This window comes from Delphinapterus leucas, chromosome 8, assembly GCF_059928025.1.
Source record: "Delphinapterus leucas isolate spDelLeu-1000000601 "Yukka" chromosome 8, BTC_Dleu_Yukka2, whole genome shotgun sequence".
NCBI lineage: Eukaryota > Metazoa > Chordata > Mammalia > Artiodactyla > Monodontidae > Delphinapterus > Delphinapterus leucas.
In genome coordinates, this window is record NC_143136.1 from 47,393,562 (window position 1) to 47,412,813 (window position 19,252).

Genomic DNA, 19,252 nt, shown 5'->3' on the forward strand with positions numbered 1-19,252 from the left:
TGACCTGGCTGAAACTGGCACCTAATCCAGGGCACATGACGGAAGTAAATATTTTGAGTCACAGCCCTGAGTCACCATTTCGAGTGATGCCGGAACTCCCCAGGCTGCTTGGACCATGCCACCAACCTTGAAAGGGATATAGAATACAGACAACTGCAGAAATTCCAGTGCTGAAGGAAATGCTTCCTCAGGGAACAGTCAAGAAAGAACAATGATTTCTGTCCATAATTCTGTAAAACACCTTGAAATATTAGCTCTGATCTCCCAAGTAAATTAAAAGGAAAAAGAGTGTCTCACACAATGGCAAAAATGAGAAGAAATTGCCCCGTATTATGTAAATTAACATAAGGCTCCATACTATCACTTTCGGAAATTCATAGAAGAAAATGCTGCTAGAGAATCTTAAAGTTAATTAGCAAGTACATCACCAGAGACTTGAAAATTTAACACCTATTTTGGTCGGCTTTTAAACTTGCCAGTTGCACTTTATCAGACTCCCATGATTGAAGACTTCAGGACAGAAGCATATTGGATAACGCAAACTGTCATAGCTTTAGACTCTGCCCGCTGATTAGTAACCAACTCCTCTCATTTTTTTCTCATTTCCTCCAAGTGTTTGAAAAGACACTGTCGAACATTTAACTTGCTGGAGAATTACAGGAGATGCTTATTTTTAAGACAAAGTTATCTTATCACCCTAAAGCTACATTTTTTTGTTTCTTCTTTTCATGCCTAAAGAATATCCTTGGGAACAACAAGACTACATCACCTTTTTTGAAAAGGCCAAAGGCCAGAAGAATGCCAAAACATTAGAAAAGCAAAACAGTAAACTTTTATTTGGAAGTGACCTGTGTATCTAGTCATTCAGCTCCCATTTGTTACTTTACAAATAATGATGTAGGTCCTCAGAGGGCTTAATTTTGCCCCAAAAAAGTGGCTATTAAAACGATGTAATGTACAGCATGGTGACTATAGTTAATAATACTGTACTGCATATTTGAAAGTGGCTAAGAGAGCAGATCTCAAAAGTTCTCACCACAAGAAAAAAATATTTTGTAACTATGAACGGTGATAGATGTTAATTGACTTATTGTGCTCATCATATTGCAATATATATAAATATCAAATCATGATGTTGTATACCTGAAACTAGTATGTCAATTATACTTCAATTAAAAAAAAAATGCCATCCCATATTCACCCTTTAATAAAATAGACAATTTGCAGTCTTCCTTAAGCAGCTTTTTACCTCAAACATCACTTTTGCTCAGTCACACTTCCTATAACAAATTTGCCTGAAAGAAAAATCTCCCAATATGGTTTAGTTATTTATGTGAAAATTAACAGGACAGAGAAAGAAACTCTTTGATCATTCAGTTAAATAAATAAATCACAGGTAACTCCTATGTCTAAATGAATGGAATATAGCAGTTAAATGAGACAGATAAGGTCCCTGCTTTCAAGGGAGAGAAATAATAAAGAATTACATAAGATATTTTCAGAGTTACAAATACTATAAAAGAAATATGAGAGAAAATGAAAAAGTAGTCAGACAGCTGCTAGTATCATGTATTTGTAACATAATGCTATTGTGAAATAATGTATTTCATTGACTCAGAGCTGCAAATATTCAGATATCAACATCTTTGAAATATGAATGTGTATTACAGTCAATGGTAACATAATTAGAACTAGCAGCATTTTTCAGTGGTACCTAAATAGCACATTTTAACATCAGTGGGGGTGTAATTGGGCAGTGGCTGGCATTGAACATGAGGTTTCTTTTTAGAGAGTGATAGAAATGCTCTGGAATTAGATTATAATAATATCTGCAAAACTCTATAATTATGTACCCTTAAAACAGGTGAATATTATGATAAATTATATCTCAATAAAACTGTTTTTAAAAGATGACAAACTTGTCAGGTAGAAAAGCAGCTGCCACATAACAGAAATGCATGTATATAATAAAGACTTTTTCAAAATTAACAAAAAAAAACAAACAGATGCATTCAGAAGGGAAATAGACCAAGAATACAAATAGACAATACAAAACAAAAACACAGAAAGAGCTAATAAACATATGAGAAAAGACTTAACCTCATTAGAAATCAGAAATGCAAGTTAAAACAAGATAAATGTTTCACCCACCAAACTAAGAAAGATTATATCAAGTTTGGTTCAGAGATAGGTTGTATTGATGTTTTCCTACTTCGCAAATATATATCAAATGTACGTTAAAAAACACATCCCCTTGACTTCCAAATTTCATTTTTAGAAATTAATCCTAGTAATTTAAAATATGAACAAACACTTAATAAACATGCTCAAAGCACCGTTATAATAGATTTTAAAAACAGCAAAAAAATCTATCTCCAACACAATAGGACATAAATTGAGTAAATTATAATTTTACATATTTATACACACAGACACACACACAAACAGTATATACAAAGGCCACAAGGCACATGCACAAACATGTTATACACACCCGTCCAAATATATCCTATGGCCATTGATTTCCTGGGTGATGGGACTTGGGAGATTTTTATTTTCTTTTGGCCCCTCGAAGTTTTCTCATTTTTCAGTCAATGAATATGCATTCTTTGCATGTTTTAAAAGGTTAAAAAAAAAAAGTAGTGTGGATACGTATCCAATAATCTTCACATACAAAAGCTTAGTTACAAGCTTCCACATCCCCTCTTAATTAACTTTGTTTACATTTTCATCTCCCACACATAAAAGTTTTAGTTCATGAAATTCAAGAACATTTAAATTGAGCAAGCTCCTCCTAGCAATTTTTATAAGCATTATTCTTCCTATATTCAATAAGCATTATACTTCCTAGTACTCAAACTACTAGAGTAGAATACTGTGAAAAATAATTCATTAAAAAAATCAAAATTACTGAAGATCAAAATGGAGGTTAATAACTTCTTTGACTTAGTAAGAACATACAGTTTCTTAATTTACGAAACTCTGAAAGACAATATGCAGTGGTTAGGTATCAGTATTAATGCAATGAAGATTTGCTGTATAACTTTAAAGTGTCTTTAAATGTCTCTAGAAGCATAATTGCATTGACTTAAAATAACAAGAGATAAAGGTCTCTAAATCCAGTGTTTGGGTCCACAGACTATTGAAAAACTAATCACTTGTGAATCTAAAAATAAGTTCTGAAATCACAGTCTATGAACATGAGAAAGTGATACTAATTTACCTAGAGCTATCCAAAAACATCTTTTATATAAAATTAGATATAACTGTTTTCTAAAAGCAAACAAGAAGAGTCAGAAAAGTAGAGCCAGAAAAAAATATGATGAAGCTCATTTCACTGGGGACTGGCATTTATTTATTTATTGAATTATTACCACCACGGGGAACAGAGAATCAAAATCTCCCTCTCCTTCCGTGAGCAATTCTGATGCTTCTCATGGAGCCAGCACAAAGACTACAGGCCCTTTGAAAACACCCACTGCTCCATCAATGCTGGTTTGTTTCCTCTTAGTGATGAGAAGGAAATGATCCTGAAAGCATCTAACATTTTAAAACAAAAACTCTTTACTAAAGTTAAAAAAAAAAAAAACCCAAGTCAATGTTAAGTCTTAAAATAATGGGTGTGAGTCAGGTCAAAATGAGCCAGGAAGAGGATAAGTTTAAAGGAATATATGAACTCAGTTTTGGTAAAACATTTAAAATGTTAAAATACCAACTAACTGCATGAGTTAAAATAACAACTAACTAGTAATAAAGGAATTGGATTAATTGATTTCTAGGTTGCCTGCCAGTTCTCCAATTGTATAATTCTCTACTGCGGAACAACAGATTATATCAGGAGAAACAGTTTCATTAAAAAACACACACATATATATAATTCTTTAGTATAAATTTATTTTGTATTAACAAAGGGAAGGGAGACTATTTTTCTCTGTGTTCTTTAACTTTCTAATTTGCAGGACTGTTGCAACTGGACAGATATCTAGACACCACTCTGAAAGATAGAAAATTCACCTAGAGAACAAAAGCAAACTTCGGAGGCTGTTTTTGAGATGGCCTGATTGTTTTAATTGCAATGAGCTGGCAACTGTATGGCAGAGAGGCCAGAGAGCAGCTAAGTTTTCTATTTTCTATTAAATACAAAGCGCTGTAATATCCAGAAAATACTCCACAGCATCTTTCTTGACTGGAAAATTGGCATGGCCAGGGTTTTCCCAGCCTACGGCCAAGCCCTTAGGGGAACAGGTAATAAGTGTTCCAGCAAGCCATTTGGGTGGCAGGGCAGTGATCTGACTTCTGACCTCCTCTAGAACAGATATTGTTGGTGAGAGGTGACATCCATTCACTGAATTTGGAACATAAACATAGGCGCTTCTCCTTTTATTAAGGGACGTATTTAACAATCATGCAGGCAAGCCCATCTTTCTACACAAAGAGACTCTGACCGTGCCAGGTGCTACATGTTCTCCTCTGTCAGTGCACATCATCAGTCTACCTTTTGAGAAAAGACTTACTATTAAGAAAACTGGGCAATGGTCAGTCTGTTAGCAACATCTGCTTCCTAAAAAAGGAAAGCATGCTGCAAGGAGAAGATTTTCCCAAATGCCACCATAACAGAGGTTACAACACAAACCAAGATATTATCCATTTAAGAATATCCACAATTATCTTTAGTTTTTTTCCTTTTCCATAATCATTCACTTCCCCACAACTGTAGTATGGGCATGATGTAAACTATCCTTTCTTCATTTGTACACTGCTTCATCGCTTATAAAGTACCTTCATAGACATTATCTCATTAAATGCACATGACAAACTTGAAGGGTAGGTATTATGCTTATTTGACAGATGGGAAAAAGTGAGGCTGGCAAACTTAAATCACTTGCCCAAGGTCGCACCTAGTGCGTGTCAGAGCTTGAATCTGAGCCTTCACCTTCTAGTTTGCATTCCCCATAACCACAGAACCAAAGCAAAAACAACAAGAGAGGGAACAAGGCCGACTTACATAAGCATGGTTGTGCCTAAAGTAGCTTATAGTATAACCAATATGAAACAAAATATTTAAAAGGGCACTGTGGTAACAGAATAATCCCCCCCCCACCCCGCCACCCAAAGATGTCCAAGTCCTAACCCCTGGAAACTTACATTTGAATATGTGACCTTACATGGCAAGAGGGACATTGCAGGTGTGATTAAATTAAGGGGCTTGAAATGAAAGGTTACTCCAGATTTTCTCGGTAGGTCTGATATAGTCACAACCGGGAGGCAGAAGAGTCAGTGTCAGAGTGGTGTAGCCTGAGAAAGATTCAACCAGCTACTGCTGGCTTTAACAACGGAGGAAGGGGCTACAAGCCAAGGAAGGTGGGTGGCCTCTAGAAGTTAGAAAAGGCATGAAAACAGATTCTTCCCTAGAGCCCCCAAGAGGAATGCAGCACTGCAGACATCTTGATTTTGGCCCAATGAGACAGCTGACCTTCAGAACTGAAGATAATAAATTTGTGTTGTTTTTAAGCCTCCAAGATTATAGTAACTTGTTATGACAACAATAAGAAACTAATTGAGGCATGAAGACAAAATTGAGATAACAGACTATCCCTAGCCTGCTACATAAATATTCTTGATATTGTTTTGTATACCAATATTATACAGTTTTAGAATATTTTACTTCCTAAAATACATAGATCATTAATCCTTAAACTAAAGCAGATTTGCTTAAGTTCTACTTTTCCACATCTACATTCAGATAAATTGTGTTTTCTACATGACAATCATCTTCTTTTTTAGGAGTAGGGGAATAAGATACAACCTACTATGTATAAAATAAATAAGCTATAAAGATATACTGTACAGCACGGTGAATATTGCCAATATTTTATAATAACTATAAATGGAGTATGATCTTTAAAAATTGTGAATCACTATGTTATACATCCGAAATGTATATAATATTGTAAATCAACTATACCTTAATTTTTTTAAAAAAATCATCTTAGTACAAAACAAACAAATCATACTTCAAAATGACCTTTTAATTTTCACTAATTCAACAATGTTTCCAAGTTCAGATTATTCTGTCAATTTAGGGGAAAATCAGTTTTCAGACATTATGCAAACCTTGGTTAAAACCTACAAATTTTGTGGAGTCACTAGATGAAGGGGTTTAAAAATTCAAGTGGGCAACTAGTATTTTGAAGCAAGATATAATATTTCAATCACTATACAGGCATGTAAAATAAGACACTAGGTTTTCCTTTTTAACACCGTAGTTGTGGTTTTCTTTACATATTACATCAAGAAAATCAGCAGGAAAAAGAAAAAGAAGACAAGTCACACAAAAGGACACAACTAGAAATGTAATAAAGTTCATGTTTAGAAGTTAACAAAACAAAACAAAAAAGACAAGCAAAAGTCAAAAGCTTGAAAGAAAATTAACAGAGAGCATGTTTGGGAACTAAGTTTCACAAATCCATGAAACAAGAAATTTTAGACTGAGGTTTCCTTTTATTCCTGCAGACTCAGTAATGCACAAATACCATTCAAAAATCAAAGCACTAAGTAAGCTTACCATCTTGGATTGAACTTTCTGCTAAATTAAACTGTTCATTGCAGAACCCTACATTTTCCCTTAATTTTTTAAAAGGCATGTCTACAATATTTTGGAGATATCCACATGATAATATTCATTATTTCATGTAACTTGTATAATTCTACCAAAAATAATGACTAAGAAAATTAATAGAATGGGTACTGAAAGTGTTACTTTCTCTGTAATGGTCACATCAAATCTACTTAGCATGGCAAGGAACCAAGATCTACCCACTGAGCTCTAGATCCTTTTATTTTTAATACAATGCTCTTATGTGTGTTAGTCTTGATGGTGAATTTATTTGATTGGACTGCTGGTTTAGAATATCTATTTTTTTTTTTTTTTTTGCGGTACGCGGGCCTCCCACCACTGCGGCCTCCCACATTGCGGAGCACAGGCTCCGGACGCGCAGGCCCAAGCGGCCATGGCTCACGGGCCCAGCCGCTCCGCGGCATGTGGGATCCTCCCGGACCGGGGCACGAACCCGCGTCCCCTGCATCAGCAGGCGGACTCCCAACCACTGCGCCACCAGGGAAGCCCCTAGAATATCTTTTTAAAGTTCATTTAGATCCTCCCTCAGTTTACTTCCAGCTTCATTTCTCAACATGCTCTCAACTCCCTCACATTGCACATATAAATCTTATAGATAGATGCATATACGCAGGTCACATGGAATTGTTGATTTTCCTTCATAAACATCTTTTACTAATCTATGCATATATTGTTTCCTTTGCCTGGAACCCTCTTCCACATCTGGTGAATTCTACCTCATCTTTTATTAGCTACCTAAAATATCACCAACTGATCTGGGAAGCCTTCCTCAAAGGCCCCAAGCAGAATTAGATACTTTCCAGGTATGCCTCATTTATTTTGGTATAAATCTATTTGTGTCTACTTCTCAGAGTTAAAATGAAGTAAATTTAGATTGGTCTTCCAAACATATTTCTGAAATCTTCCTTCCTCTCCCTCTACCCAAAATCATGCCCTGGAGTAAGAAGAAAAGCACACTGAAAGTATTCATCTTTCCTCGTTAAGAGCTAAGAAACTAAGTGTTACACTATCCTAATACCAAAATCCAGACTTTCTTCCTTAGCTACTACTACATGTCTTAATGCATGTGACGACCCACAATAAAATGGCCTAACAAATTATACATCGCCTAATATCTAGGTACATCTTTGGTAAACAGAACATAAAATTGGTCCATGAATTATTGATCAGTAACAGATACACACTGGATTTGTAAAGGATGTTTTCTGACTAGTATCTTTTTTTCCAGCCCAAAAGAGAAAAAGGTACTCTCTTACTGCTATTCTTTTTCTTCTTTTGAAGGACCCTAAGTTTTAGTTCTCTTAAACAAGCTCTAATCTATCATTTCTTAGCTGTGCCAGATAAGATAGACTTTTTCTGACTTTCATAGGCATATGGCTTAGACTCAGTCAGATACTACCATAAAAGCTTTGAATCTCTAGCAAGTGATGCAGAGAGCCAGGGATGGGTAAGAAATTATTCCCATGGTGTTGCCCCATAGTCAGTAAGAGCAATTCCAATAGCAATAAAACCCTACACTACTGGTTCCTCTGTTAGCTTCTCTTGCCCATTTTTCAGAAAGCTATCAAGTTACCAATATTCTGCCAATAAATTCCTATTCAGCAAAATTTAGCCAAAGTCAATTTTTATTGCTTTGCACGAAGAACCCAACACCTGCATGCAATAAACACACATACACAACCTACCATATGCCAGACACTTCTCCATACACTAGCACACAATGGTGAGCAGAAACACATCTGTTCCCTCTCTGGAGTTTACAGTCTAATCAGGAAAACAAACACATCATAAGATAACCAGAAAAAAAAAGAAAAGAAAAGAAAAGAAAACAAGTATAAATTTCAGCTAAATGAAGAAAAAGAGCTGTACTTAGTGCACTGACAGCCTGTATAGCAGAACCTGATCTAAAAGGAAGAAGAAAGAAATGGGAAAGGACATTGATAATATACTATTTAACGCCAAGCATTTATAGTATCTCCAAAAAGTACCTTACTCTAAAAAATTTTATTGTGATCCTGGAGCTAGCTGAAGTTTGTTCTTTTTACAGGAAGGGATAAAGTCATTATTCTGTTTTTTCTAAAGAGAAATAGCCCAAGAAACAAATGAGCCTAGAGCAGTACTTCGAACAGTTACAAACTTCAAATGTTGATGCAACAACTATCAGGAAGTCTTCTCGGGGCTCAACTAAACTTTCAGACTCACAAAACTACCAAAGGCCACACACAGCACCAATCTATTTAGAGGCTATAGTACAGAACCAGGCATAACCTCCCCGATGAGAGTCCTTACATGAACTTCCCTGTGCAGCAGTACACACAGCTGTCCAGAGCTCTTCTCTTTGCCTCATCAGGAGACAGCTCAGACATGAAGAAACAAGATCTGGTGGGTACAGCAGCTACCCATGCTTCAAAGCCTCCTGCCCCATAGGAATGGTATCTCTTGTAATGACCCCATAGCCAGAGCTTCCAGAGTTCCCGCAAAGGGCATGCCAGTTGTAAGAGTCACTGCACTCAGGGAACTCCAAAGCTATGGCTTCCCCATCAGGTATTTATTACTCTATTTACAGTTTCTCCCAGTTCAAATGCAATATACTAACCAGGGGCTTATTCTTAGCATAAGCAATGATACCTAGTCACTTAGCCACTCAGGACCTGGTAAAACAGAACAAGAAACTTAACAGAAGATCGAGTTGGCATACAGAATAGGAAAGGGCTTTAATAACCATTTTCCAAAAGCTGACTACTGATAATTTTACTCAACTTTAATATCCCGACGTGTATTATTCAGTTAGGCTGCATTACACTATAGTAACAAGCATCCCCAATATCTATTATTCAAAAATAACAAAGGATTATTTTATACACATACATCGTGGGTCAGTAAGAGTCTAACCTTTATGTCTTCCTCACTCAGGGACCCAGGCTGAGGGAGGTTCTATTATTTACACTACTCACTATGGCATCTGGTAAGAGAAGAAGCAGAACAATGCCCCAACTCCTAAACACCTCCACCCATCAATGACACACTTCTGCTCATGTTTCATTGGCTAGCAAAAGTCACAGGGGCTTACCGAAATTCGAGGTTATTCCCAGAAATATGATACTAATGAATAGTTGTAATATCTACCATATCATGTAAGAGATAATTTAAATAAAATAATTTTATAAATTTTACTTCCCAAATATTAAAAACATGAGGATGGAGCCCTTTTAAGCACTAAAGTCTCCTCTGGATTCAGAAACACAATAAAGTAGAGAAAATAAGCTAACTAATTGAAACTTTTCATGATCACCCTGGGAATGTAGTACAGCTGTGGAAAGGTAGGTAATTTTCCCAAGGTAACACTGGAAGAATGGCAGAGTCTGGATTTGAACCCAGGCCTGTGCGACTCCATGGCCTATTTCTTTTTCATGACACAACAATGTATAGCAAATATGGATGGAGTGAATGAAGAAAGAAGAGTTAAAGGGTAAACTCCACAAGGGTATCAAGAAGGTTAGGAGGCAGGGAACTATATTCAATATCCTGTGACAAACCATAATGGAAAAGAATATGAAAAAGAATACATACATATGTATAACTGGGTCACTCTGCTGTACAGAAGAAATTAACACAGTACTGTAAATCAACTATACTTCAATAAAAATTTTTTTAAAAAGGTTAGGAGGAGTAAGGGGACGAGATATCAATAGTTTCAGACAGGCAAAGAGTGGAGATATTAAATGAGGAAGGAATGAAGAGTGAGGTGAATTATAAGAGAGAGGTTCAATAAGATGAGGGATCAAGTATCCACTGAAGGAGGCTGCCACCAGCGATTTCAGTTCGGGCCACTGCCGGGCTGGGCTTAGGGAGCTGCCAGATTGAAATGGCTGAGCATGGGAAGTGATGAAGAGAGGCACCGTGTTCAATACCCTGCTTGTGAAGAAAAGGAGAAAGGAAAATGGCTAAAAGAAGACACATGCTCAAGGGAAAGCTGTTTTGATTAGTTTTCCAGGTAGGAAAAATTTAACCATGTTTGAAAGTTCAAAAAAAAAAAAAAAAAAAAAGAAGAGAGCAGGGGAAGAGCAGGAACATAGTTAAATGAGAAGGTTCCTGAGAAGGGAGAAGTAATAAAAATATAAAACAGCTTGGGCTTCCCTGGTGGCGCAGTGGTTGAGAGTCCGCCTGCCAATGCAGGGGACACGGGTTCGTGCCCCGGTTCGGGAAGATCCCACATGCCGCGGAGCGGCTGGGCCCGTGGGCCATGGCCGCTGGGCCTGCGCGTCCGGAGCCTGTGCTCTGCAACGGGAGAGGCTGCAGCAGTGAGAGGCCCGCGTACCGCAAAAAAAAACAAGAAACAAAACAAAAAAAAACCCAGCTTATACTAAGTGAGCCGTGATAATGTGCCCAGTCCCTACACTAAGCACTTTACATGTCTTAACACATGTAAATCAACTCATTCCATTTAATGCATTCCTATGGAGCAGGGTTGATGCGTCAGTCAGGGAGAGGGTAGTAGCCTGTTAGTAACTTGTGCAAGTTAAACCGCTGTAAACGACAGGGCTCGGGCTTGAGTCCCAGGCAGTTTGCCTTCAGAAACCACATTTATCCACTCAGTTACTGTCTCCCAACACAAGACAGGGGCGAGGGAGAGAAAGAGGGAAAAGCCACTATCTCCCTCAAGATAACGGAGAAGATAAAAGGCATCAGTGGGGCAGAGATGTTTATGTGTTTGGGCTCAGACGGGACAGAGGTGTGAGAAAAGTTCAGGTGAATTCTGTAAGTTGTTAGCATTTCTTCCACAGTCAAGACACAGTCTAATGGTGCTGTGTCCAGATATATGTTCATGACTAGATTATTGAAAACTATATTCTCCTTTTTTCTTAAATTCAAACACTATTTGGATAAAAATTCCAATGTAAAAAATGCAGTCAATTTGTATATTCTTTTCATAACAGAAGTCTCAGAGGTTATACAAAATGATTAAGAGAAATATCATAAGCAAGGACAAAAAGAGATTAGAACAAAAAATCCATATTTGTAAACATATAACGAAAGGACTTTAGTTATTTCCTCACTATAGAAAAAGCTCTTATGATTCATTCATCCATCTATTCAATTTATTGGGTACCACTTGTGCCAGGCACCAGGCATTGTTCTAGGCCCTGGGATTTCAGCAGTGAACAAAACAGATAAAAACTATCCCGGTGGAATACATATCCTAATTGAAAGAAAGAGGAATTAACTAAAAATAAATAACTTCTATAGCAATGTGAGTACTAAGGAAAAAATAAAGCTGAAAAGTGTATGGAAGCACAAAGTGGGAAAGGGGGAACTGGCATTTTAAATAAGCTGGTCAGAGCATTACTAAGAAGATGACACGAGCAATTCCCACAGGAGGTGGTGGAGGGGCACCCAATGTACACTGGAGGGATCAATGCTCCAGGCAGCGGGAACAGTCCAGGGGAAGGCAAGGTGGAAATATGCCTACTGTTCACAAGCCACTGCAAGGAGCTCCAGTGAGGCTGGAAGAGCATGAAGGAGGGGAGAACACTAGAAGATGAAGATAAAGATAGAAATGGTAGGCTGGAATACTCAGTCCTCTCGGCTACTGCGGGACAGATGGGGAGAGATTAGTGGAATCTGAACGGGAGTGTCATAATCTGAATATTTTTAAAGAATCACTCTGGCTGCTCTAGAGAACAAACAGCAGGGGGTACCCAGGGCACAATCGGGGAGAACTGCGAGGGGGGTGCCGGCTCTCTTCCCTCTGCCCCTCCAGGTCTCCTCTCCGTCGTTCCCCACCCTGCTCTTTGTCCAGGACGCTGACCAGTGTGAACTCATGGGCAGCCGGGCACGTTGGCTCCCACTTGGATTCAGCCAGTGGGGAGCACGCACAGAGATGAAAGGGAGGAAGCAGAGTGAGGCCAGGGTTTTATTCCCGTGTTCTTTCCAGTCACCTTGGGCTGGCTACTGTCCTCTGACAAAAGCCACAGTTCCTTCACGTGGCTCGCCCCACTGCCTGGATTCTGGTAACTGCTCCCTTCCCTTTCTCCCTTCAGGCTTAGAGGCCAAATTTTAACTAGTGCCCACTTACTTTGTAAATAGTCCCCTTACTAAAAGCTCCTCAAACTATCCCAATTTAAGTGTGCCATCTCTTTCCTTTACTAATTCAGGAGCCCAGGGCAACAGTCCAGGTGAAAGACAATTGTGGCTTGAACTAGGATGTTAGCAGCAGAAGGACAAAGAAGCAGTTAGACTATGACTTGCTGAGATTTTATGTCAAGGATGACTCCAAATTTTGGCCTAACTAACCAAAAGGATGGAGTGCCATCAACTTAGATTCATTTTTTTTAATCCACTAATCAACAGAAAATATGTGCAAATATATTAAAAGTGGCTCAGAGGAAAAGGAACACTATGGCTTACAAACAAATGCAAAGATGATTAGTCTCACTGTTAATTAAAGGAATACAAATTAGTATAATATAAAATAATATAATAATATATTACATATATAAATTATACATATATAATACATAGAATAATGATATGATATATAATATAAAATTGACAAATAAAAAATATGGTGATAAATGGTATTGGCATGGATGTCAGAAAACACTGGAGGGGTGTAAACTTCTGTGAAAAATAATTTGCAATTTCTATCAAAACAGTACATATACGTTTTTTCATTGAAGTATAGCTGATTTACAATGTTGTGCCAATCTCTACTATACAGCAAAGTGACTCAGTTCCACACATGCAGACATTCCTTTTTTTATATTCTTTCCCATTATGGTTTATCACAGGATAACGAATACAGTTCCCTGTGTTATACAGTAGGGCCTTGTTGTTTATCCATCCTATATATAACAGTTTACACCTGCTAATCCCACACTCCCAGTCCTTCCCTCCCCCAGCCCCCTCCCCCTTGGCAACCACAAGTCTGTTCTCTACGTCTATGAGTCTGTTTCTGTTTGGTAGATAGGTTCATTTGTGCCATATTTTAAATTCCACATAAAAGTGACATCATATGGTATTGGTCTTTCCCTGTCTGACTTACTTCACTTAGTATCATAATCTCTAGTTGCATCCATGTTGCTGCAAATGTTATTATTTCATTCTTTTTCATGGCTGAGTAGTATTCCATTGTATATATGTACCACATCTTCTTTATCCATTCATCTGTTGATGGACATTTAGGTTGTTTCCATGTTTTGGCTATTGAGAATAGTACTGCTATGCACATGGCGGGGGTGTGTATCTTTCTGAATTAAAGTTTTGTCCAGGTGTATGTCCAGGAGTGGGATGGCTGGATCATATGGTAATTCTATTTTTAGTTTTCTGAGGAACCTCCACACTGCTTTCCATAGTGGCTGCACCAATTTACATTCCCACCAACAGTGTAGGAGGTTTCCCTTTTCTCCACACCCTCTCCAGCATTTGTTATTTGTAGACTTTTTAATGACGGCCAATCTGACCAGTGTGAGGTGGTACCTCATTGCAGTTTTGACTTGCATTTCTCTATTAATTAGTAATATTGAGCATCTTTTCATGTGCCTACTGGCCATCTGTATATCTTCTCTGGAGAAATGTCTATTAAGGCCTTCTGTCCATTTTTCATTTGGGTTGTTTTGTTGTTGTTGTTGAGCTGTATGAGCCGTTTGTATATTTTGGAGATTAGGCCCTTGTCGTCACATCATTTGCAAATACTTTCTCCCATTCCATAGGTTGTCTTTTTGTTTTTTTTACGGTTTCCTTTGCTATGCAAAAGCTTGTAAGTTTGATTAGGTCCCATTTGTTTATTTTTGTTTTTATCTATATTGCCTTGGGAGACTGACCTAAGAAAACACTGGTACGATTTATGTCAGAGAATGTTTTGCCTATGCTCTCTTCTAGGGGTTTTATGGTGTCATGTCTCATGTTTAAGTCTTTAAGCCATTTTGAGTTTATTTTTGTGCATGGTTTGAGGGTGTGTTTTAACTTCATTGATTTACATGCAGCTGTCCGACTTTCTCAGCACGACTTGCTGAAGAGACTGTCTTTTTCCCATTTTACATTCTTGCCACCTTTGTTGAAGATTAATTGACTGTAGGTGTGTGGGTTTACTTCTGGGCTCTCTATTCTGTTCCATTGATCCATGTCTGTTTTTGTACCAATACCACACTGTTTTGATCACTGTAGCTTTGTAGTATTAAAACAATATATATACTTTGATCTAAAAATCCTGCTAGGACTTTATCATACATATTCACACACTTGCACAAATACCTGTGTATAAGATTTTCACTATAGCAGTGTTTAAAATTACAAAAAGAACAGAAACAATCTAAATGTCCATCAACAGGAAATACGAGTTAAATAATTTAGGCTATATATACTATAAAACAGAATACTATCAGTGGTTTTCAAAGAATGAGGTAAATCTATATATGTCTACGAGAGATTATATTGGGCAGGGAGAGGCGGGGGGCTGAGTCAGGTAGCTAATAGTAATATTTAGTATATTCCTATTTGTGAGTTTTTTTTTTTAAGGGTATACAGATATATAGGAATAAGAAAATTCTAGGAAGATCAAAGAAACTATTTAAAGCGATTGCCTCTAAGCAGGCTAATGTGAGCAAGTCCTATTTTTTCACTGTCTACCCTCTTGGACTGTCTGAAATTTTTTCAATAAAAATAATACTAAAGCCAAATTTCAAAAAAGACCAGTAATACATCATCTGGCACTGCACAAAACCTGTGGTGTTGAATACAGAAATATATCTGAACAGCTCAACATTTTTTTATTAGTGTTCACATGTTGTTAGAAGATATAAATGCCCTGACCCATAATATCCTGAATCCCAGGTATATTTCTCCATTTGTGGTAAAATTGAGCCTATTTACACACTCTTGGGATTTTCCAAATGCCAGTCATATATGGAAAAAACAACAAATTTTAACGTAGATAGTTTCAAATGGAAAAAAGCAAACATGTGACCCAATCCCTATGAAGAACTGGCTTAACGACACTCATTTTGGTACTGGTCATGATATCAAATGTAACAGTCCACAACATGATTTCTGTTTCACTGGTATTATAATTCCTAGAATTAATATGTTTTAGAACCAGCAGGAAATAACAATATGGAAAAAAATATTAATTTTCTTCAGGCTTATCTTAAAATATTTTGTCAAAGCCAGCAAATCAAAACTGGTAAAAAATTTTGCAGAACTATTGTACCAGAAGAATGTCACACTATTTCTTTGAGGAGTCTCTAAACTTTCACATATGTGGATAAATATATCAATACAAATGTATATAGGATTATGTATATTTTATTTTACTGATGTAAATGTAAAACTTATTTCTTATTTGTCATCTTCCTTATGCTATTTTCCTCCTTACCACCACAATCTGACACTGGAATTTGTCTCTGTTAGATAAAAATTTAATGTTATCAGAACCATAACATATTATTTTCCCAATAAATTTTGGGTAAGAATTTGTTTTTTAAGTCAACCAAATCTACTTGAATACAAAATATTCCTCAACTGGTTTTGACAGCACAACCCAAGACTTTAGATTATTTCACGATTAAGGAGTCAGTGAGTCAATTTTGCTGACAAGAGAAAGGACAAAAGCCTTTCTCAGAAGAGGTGCAAAAACATTTTAACAGATTTTCCCCAGACTTCTGCAGATTGACATTATCAGGGAAGTTGAAGACATCCAAAGCAGTGTGGAAACACAATATATTTTTAAGGCTTTTATATGCCACAAAACTGTACAAAAAAATCATATAATAAGTCATTTGTCTTTATATAACTTTCTCTGGGGATCTGAAGTGCTTATACATATTATTTCACTAAATTGTTACATTTAAGCTAAAGCAAGTACTTTCAAAAATTAAATCATATTTTGAAACATATCAAATGGGGAGGGACTTCCCTGGTGGTGCAGTGGTTAACAATCTGCCTGCCAATGCAGGGGACACGGGTTCGAGCCCTGGTCTGGGAAGATCCCACATGCTGCAGAGCGACTAAGCCCGTGCGCCACAACTACTGAGCCCACGTGCCACAACTACTGAAGCCCACAAGCCTAGAGCCTGTGCTCCACAACAATGAGAAGCCCGCGCACCGCACCACAACGAAGACCCAAGACAGCCAAAAATAAATAAATAAATAAATTTATTAAAAAAATAAAATTCTATTCAAATGGGGAGAGGCAAAGGTAGGCTGAAAATATCAAATAACAGAAATTAAGAAAAGGGACCCCTGCATCAACATTTACCTGTTGCATCAAATTCAATTGGCTGGCACCCACGGTGAGACCAGTCACACTTGAGGACTTGCCCTCCTTCCACGATCCCAGGCTGGGTAGTGTTTGCTTTGGGAGCTCCCACCAGAAGAAACATCCTGCTAAAATACAAAAGGCAAGACAAGACTTTAAGTGGCAAAAGCATAAATAATATCTTATGACTTAGGAAGAGCAATCATTCTCTTGATTTTATCCACAAATATTCTTTAAAAACCACTCACTGAGAGCATAATCCACCTTCATTATTCATTTGGTGCTCTTTTACATACATACATTATTCAATATAGTTTACTCATCCTAGTAACACATTATAAGGCAACTTCAGGGTTACATGTCATTTAAAAATTTATGCTGGCCAAACTGTACACTTTGAATAGGTACAGTTTATTATATGTCAATTATAGCTCAATTAGTTTGTTTAAAATGTATGCTGGCTAGAGACAGGGACATTTGTCTTGATTTTTGGGTTTTTTTTGTGTGATTTTCTGTACACTTTCCATATCCTGAATAATGAACAAAAAAATAAATGATTCTAAATAAATGATTCAAAGTATGGTAATTTTAAATATTATCATTTTTCCACTGGGAAAACTTATCTTGTTTTAAAACTACATACTTCAATTTTTTTTTAATAGTGACTAACGAATGTCTTTTTTCACTGGATTAATCTAATCAATTCCTGGTCAAAGAAGAGAAGCACTATTCAATTTCTTAACAGGATAAAATTAGCAAAAGACAAAATAATCAGGAGTCAGATTTTCAAGTAAAAGAGATCTTTTCTTTAGTTGTTTCTACTCATTCAGAAAAAAATACGGATTGAGTGTCTCCTCTACTAAGGCACAGATATGGGCACTAGAGAAACGAGGATGAATAAGACAATCTTGGTTCCTGCTCTCAGTGGAGCTTACATTCCCTTTGGGAAGAAATCCAGAAATTTGCCAAGAAAATTAGTCACTGTTACAAGTGCTACGAAAGAACCAACAATTGGCTGAGAGGTATTATTTGGGAACAAGGAGAGGAGACCTTCTTTAGATTAAGGGAAGTTACCTCTAAGGAATGGAGGGGAGACACTTCCTTTGGATAAAGGGATGTCTAAGGAAGTTATCTTTAAAGAACAGGGAGAAGAGACCTCTTTCAGATAAAGCAGCAAAGGGATTTACCTCTAAGTAAATTGAGATGTACGGGATTAGAAGAAGGTCGCCAAGGAGTGTCTGTGTGTTGGGAGTGAGGGGCTCAGTGAGTGGGATTGAGAGGTGGATGGGAGGGCCACAGGCAGAGGTACAAAGACTCAAGGCAGGAAAGAGCTTAGTCTCCAAGAGTTACAAGGAAAGAGGTGTGGCTAAAGGAGAGCAAGCTGGGAATGGCACAAGATAAAACTGCGGAGCTTGGCAAGAGCTAAATCACACAAGGTCCTTTAGCCAGGTAAAACTTTTGGATTTTATCATAAGGTCCACGTGAAGCTTCTGAATGTTTTTTAAAGCAAGAGAATGACATAATCTAATAAAGAAAATGAAACGTGGCGCCTTATGGGGAAAGTATTAAGGGGGAGGGGGGCAAAAATGGAACAAGAAAAGCGAGAGACTTTGAGCACCTGAGGGAGGAGGTGACGGTAAACTAGGCTGGGAGGACAGATGGAGAAGAAGATGGACGGGCAGATTTGGGAAATATCTGGAGTAAAATGAACGGGAACAGCTGGAGGCTTGCATGTGGTAGAAAGGGAAGATTAGAATAAAGCACGTCACCTAGGTTTCTTTCTGGAGTGCAGGGATGGGAGAACCACTTACTGTGCTAGAAAAGCCCAGAGTAGGGAAGCAGAAGGCAGACTAAGTACTTACAGGAAAACCAAGAGTTCAGTTCCTAACATGTTAGCTTGAAATACCTGTGAGACACCTAATTGGTGGTCTGTTGCTCTGAGGAGAGTTCTGCCCTTTGAGATAACGTGTTGAGAATGTCAGCTTGGAACGGATGGGTTCACACAGGGAGAGGCTTCAGAGAGAAGAGGAGGAAAGAGAGGAAGCAACAACATTTAAGTCAGAGAAAGAGGACAGGGTAAAAGAGGCTGAGAAGAAGCTAACTGAAATATAGGAGAAGAAAACAGGATACAGATAGACACAGAAGCCCTCAATAAATGCTGTCACCATTATCATTTCATTTCCTTGTTAAACACTAAGCCACTTACATTCTTCTGGCAAAGAAAATACTCATAATTGCTTTTCACTTTTTTGTGAAGTTATGAACAAACCTACATCTTAAATATGGAATGCTTTCATTTTAACTTTTATTTATCAATTTCATTTCTTCTGGATGTATCTGCTAAATCATATTTAGACCAG

The 19,252-nt window shown here is 37.4% G+C and overlaps 1 protein-coding gene across 3 annotated transcripts in view; it reads right to left on the reverse strand.

Moving 5' to 3' along the window:
• The window catches only part of ITGAV (integrin subunit alpha V), an 85,362-nt gene that overhangs the window by 57,529 nt on the left and 8,581 nt on the right, over nt 1–19,252 (reverse strand). For 2 of the 3 annotated variants that reach the window (XM_089916582.1, XM_022567213.3), the window contains exon 2: nt 16,893–17,020. In XM_089916582.1, coding sequence (XP_089772708.1) covers nt 16,893–17,020 — 128 coding nt within the window. The remainder of the gene's footprint in view (nt 1–16,892; nt 17,021–19,252) is intronic. The other variant, XM_022567214.3, reaches the window with a different exon arrangement.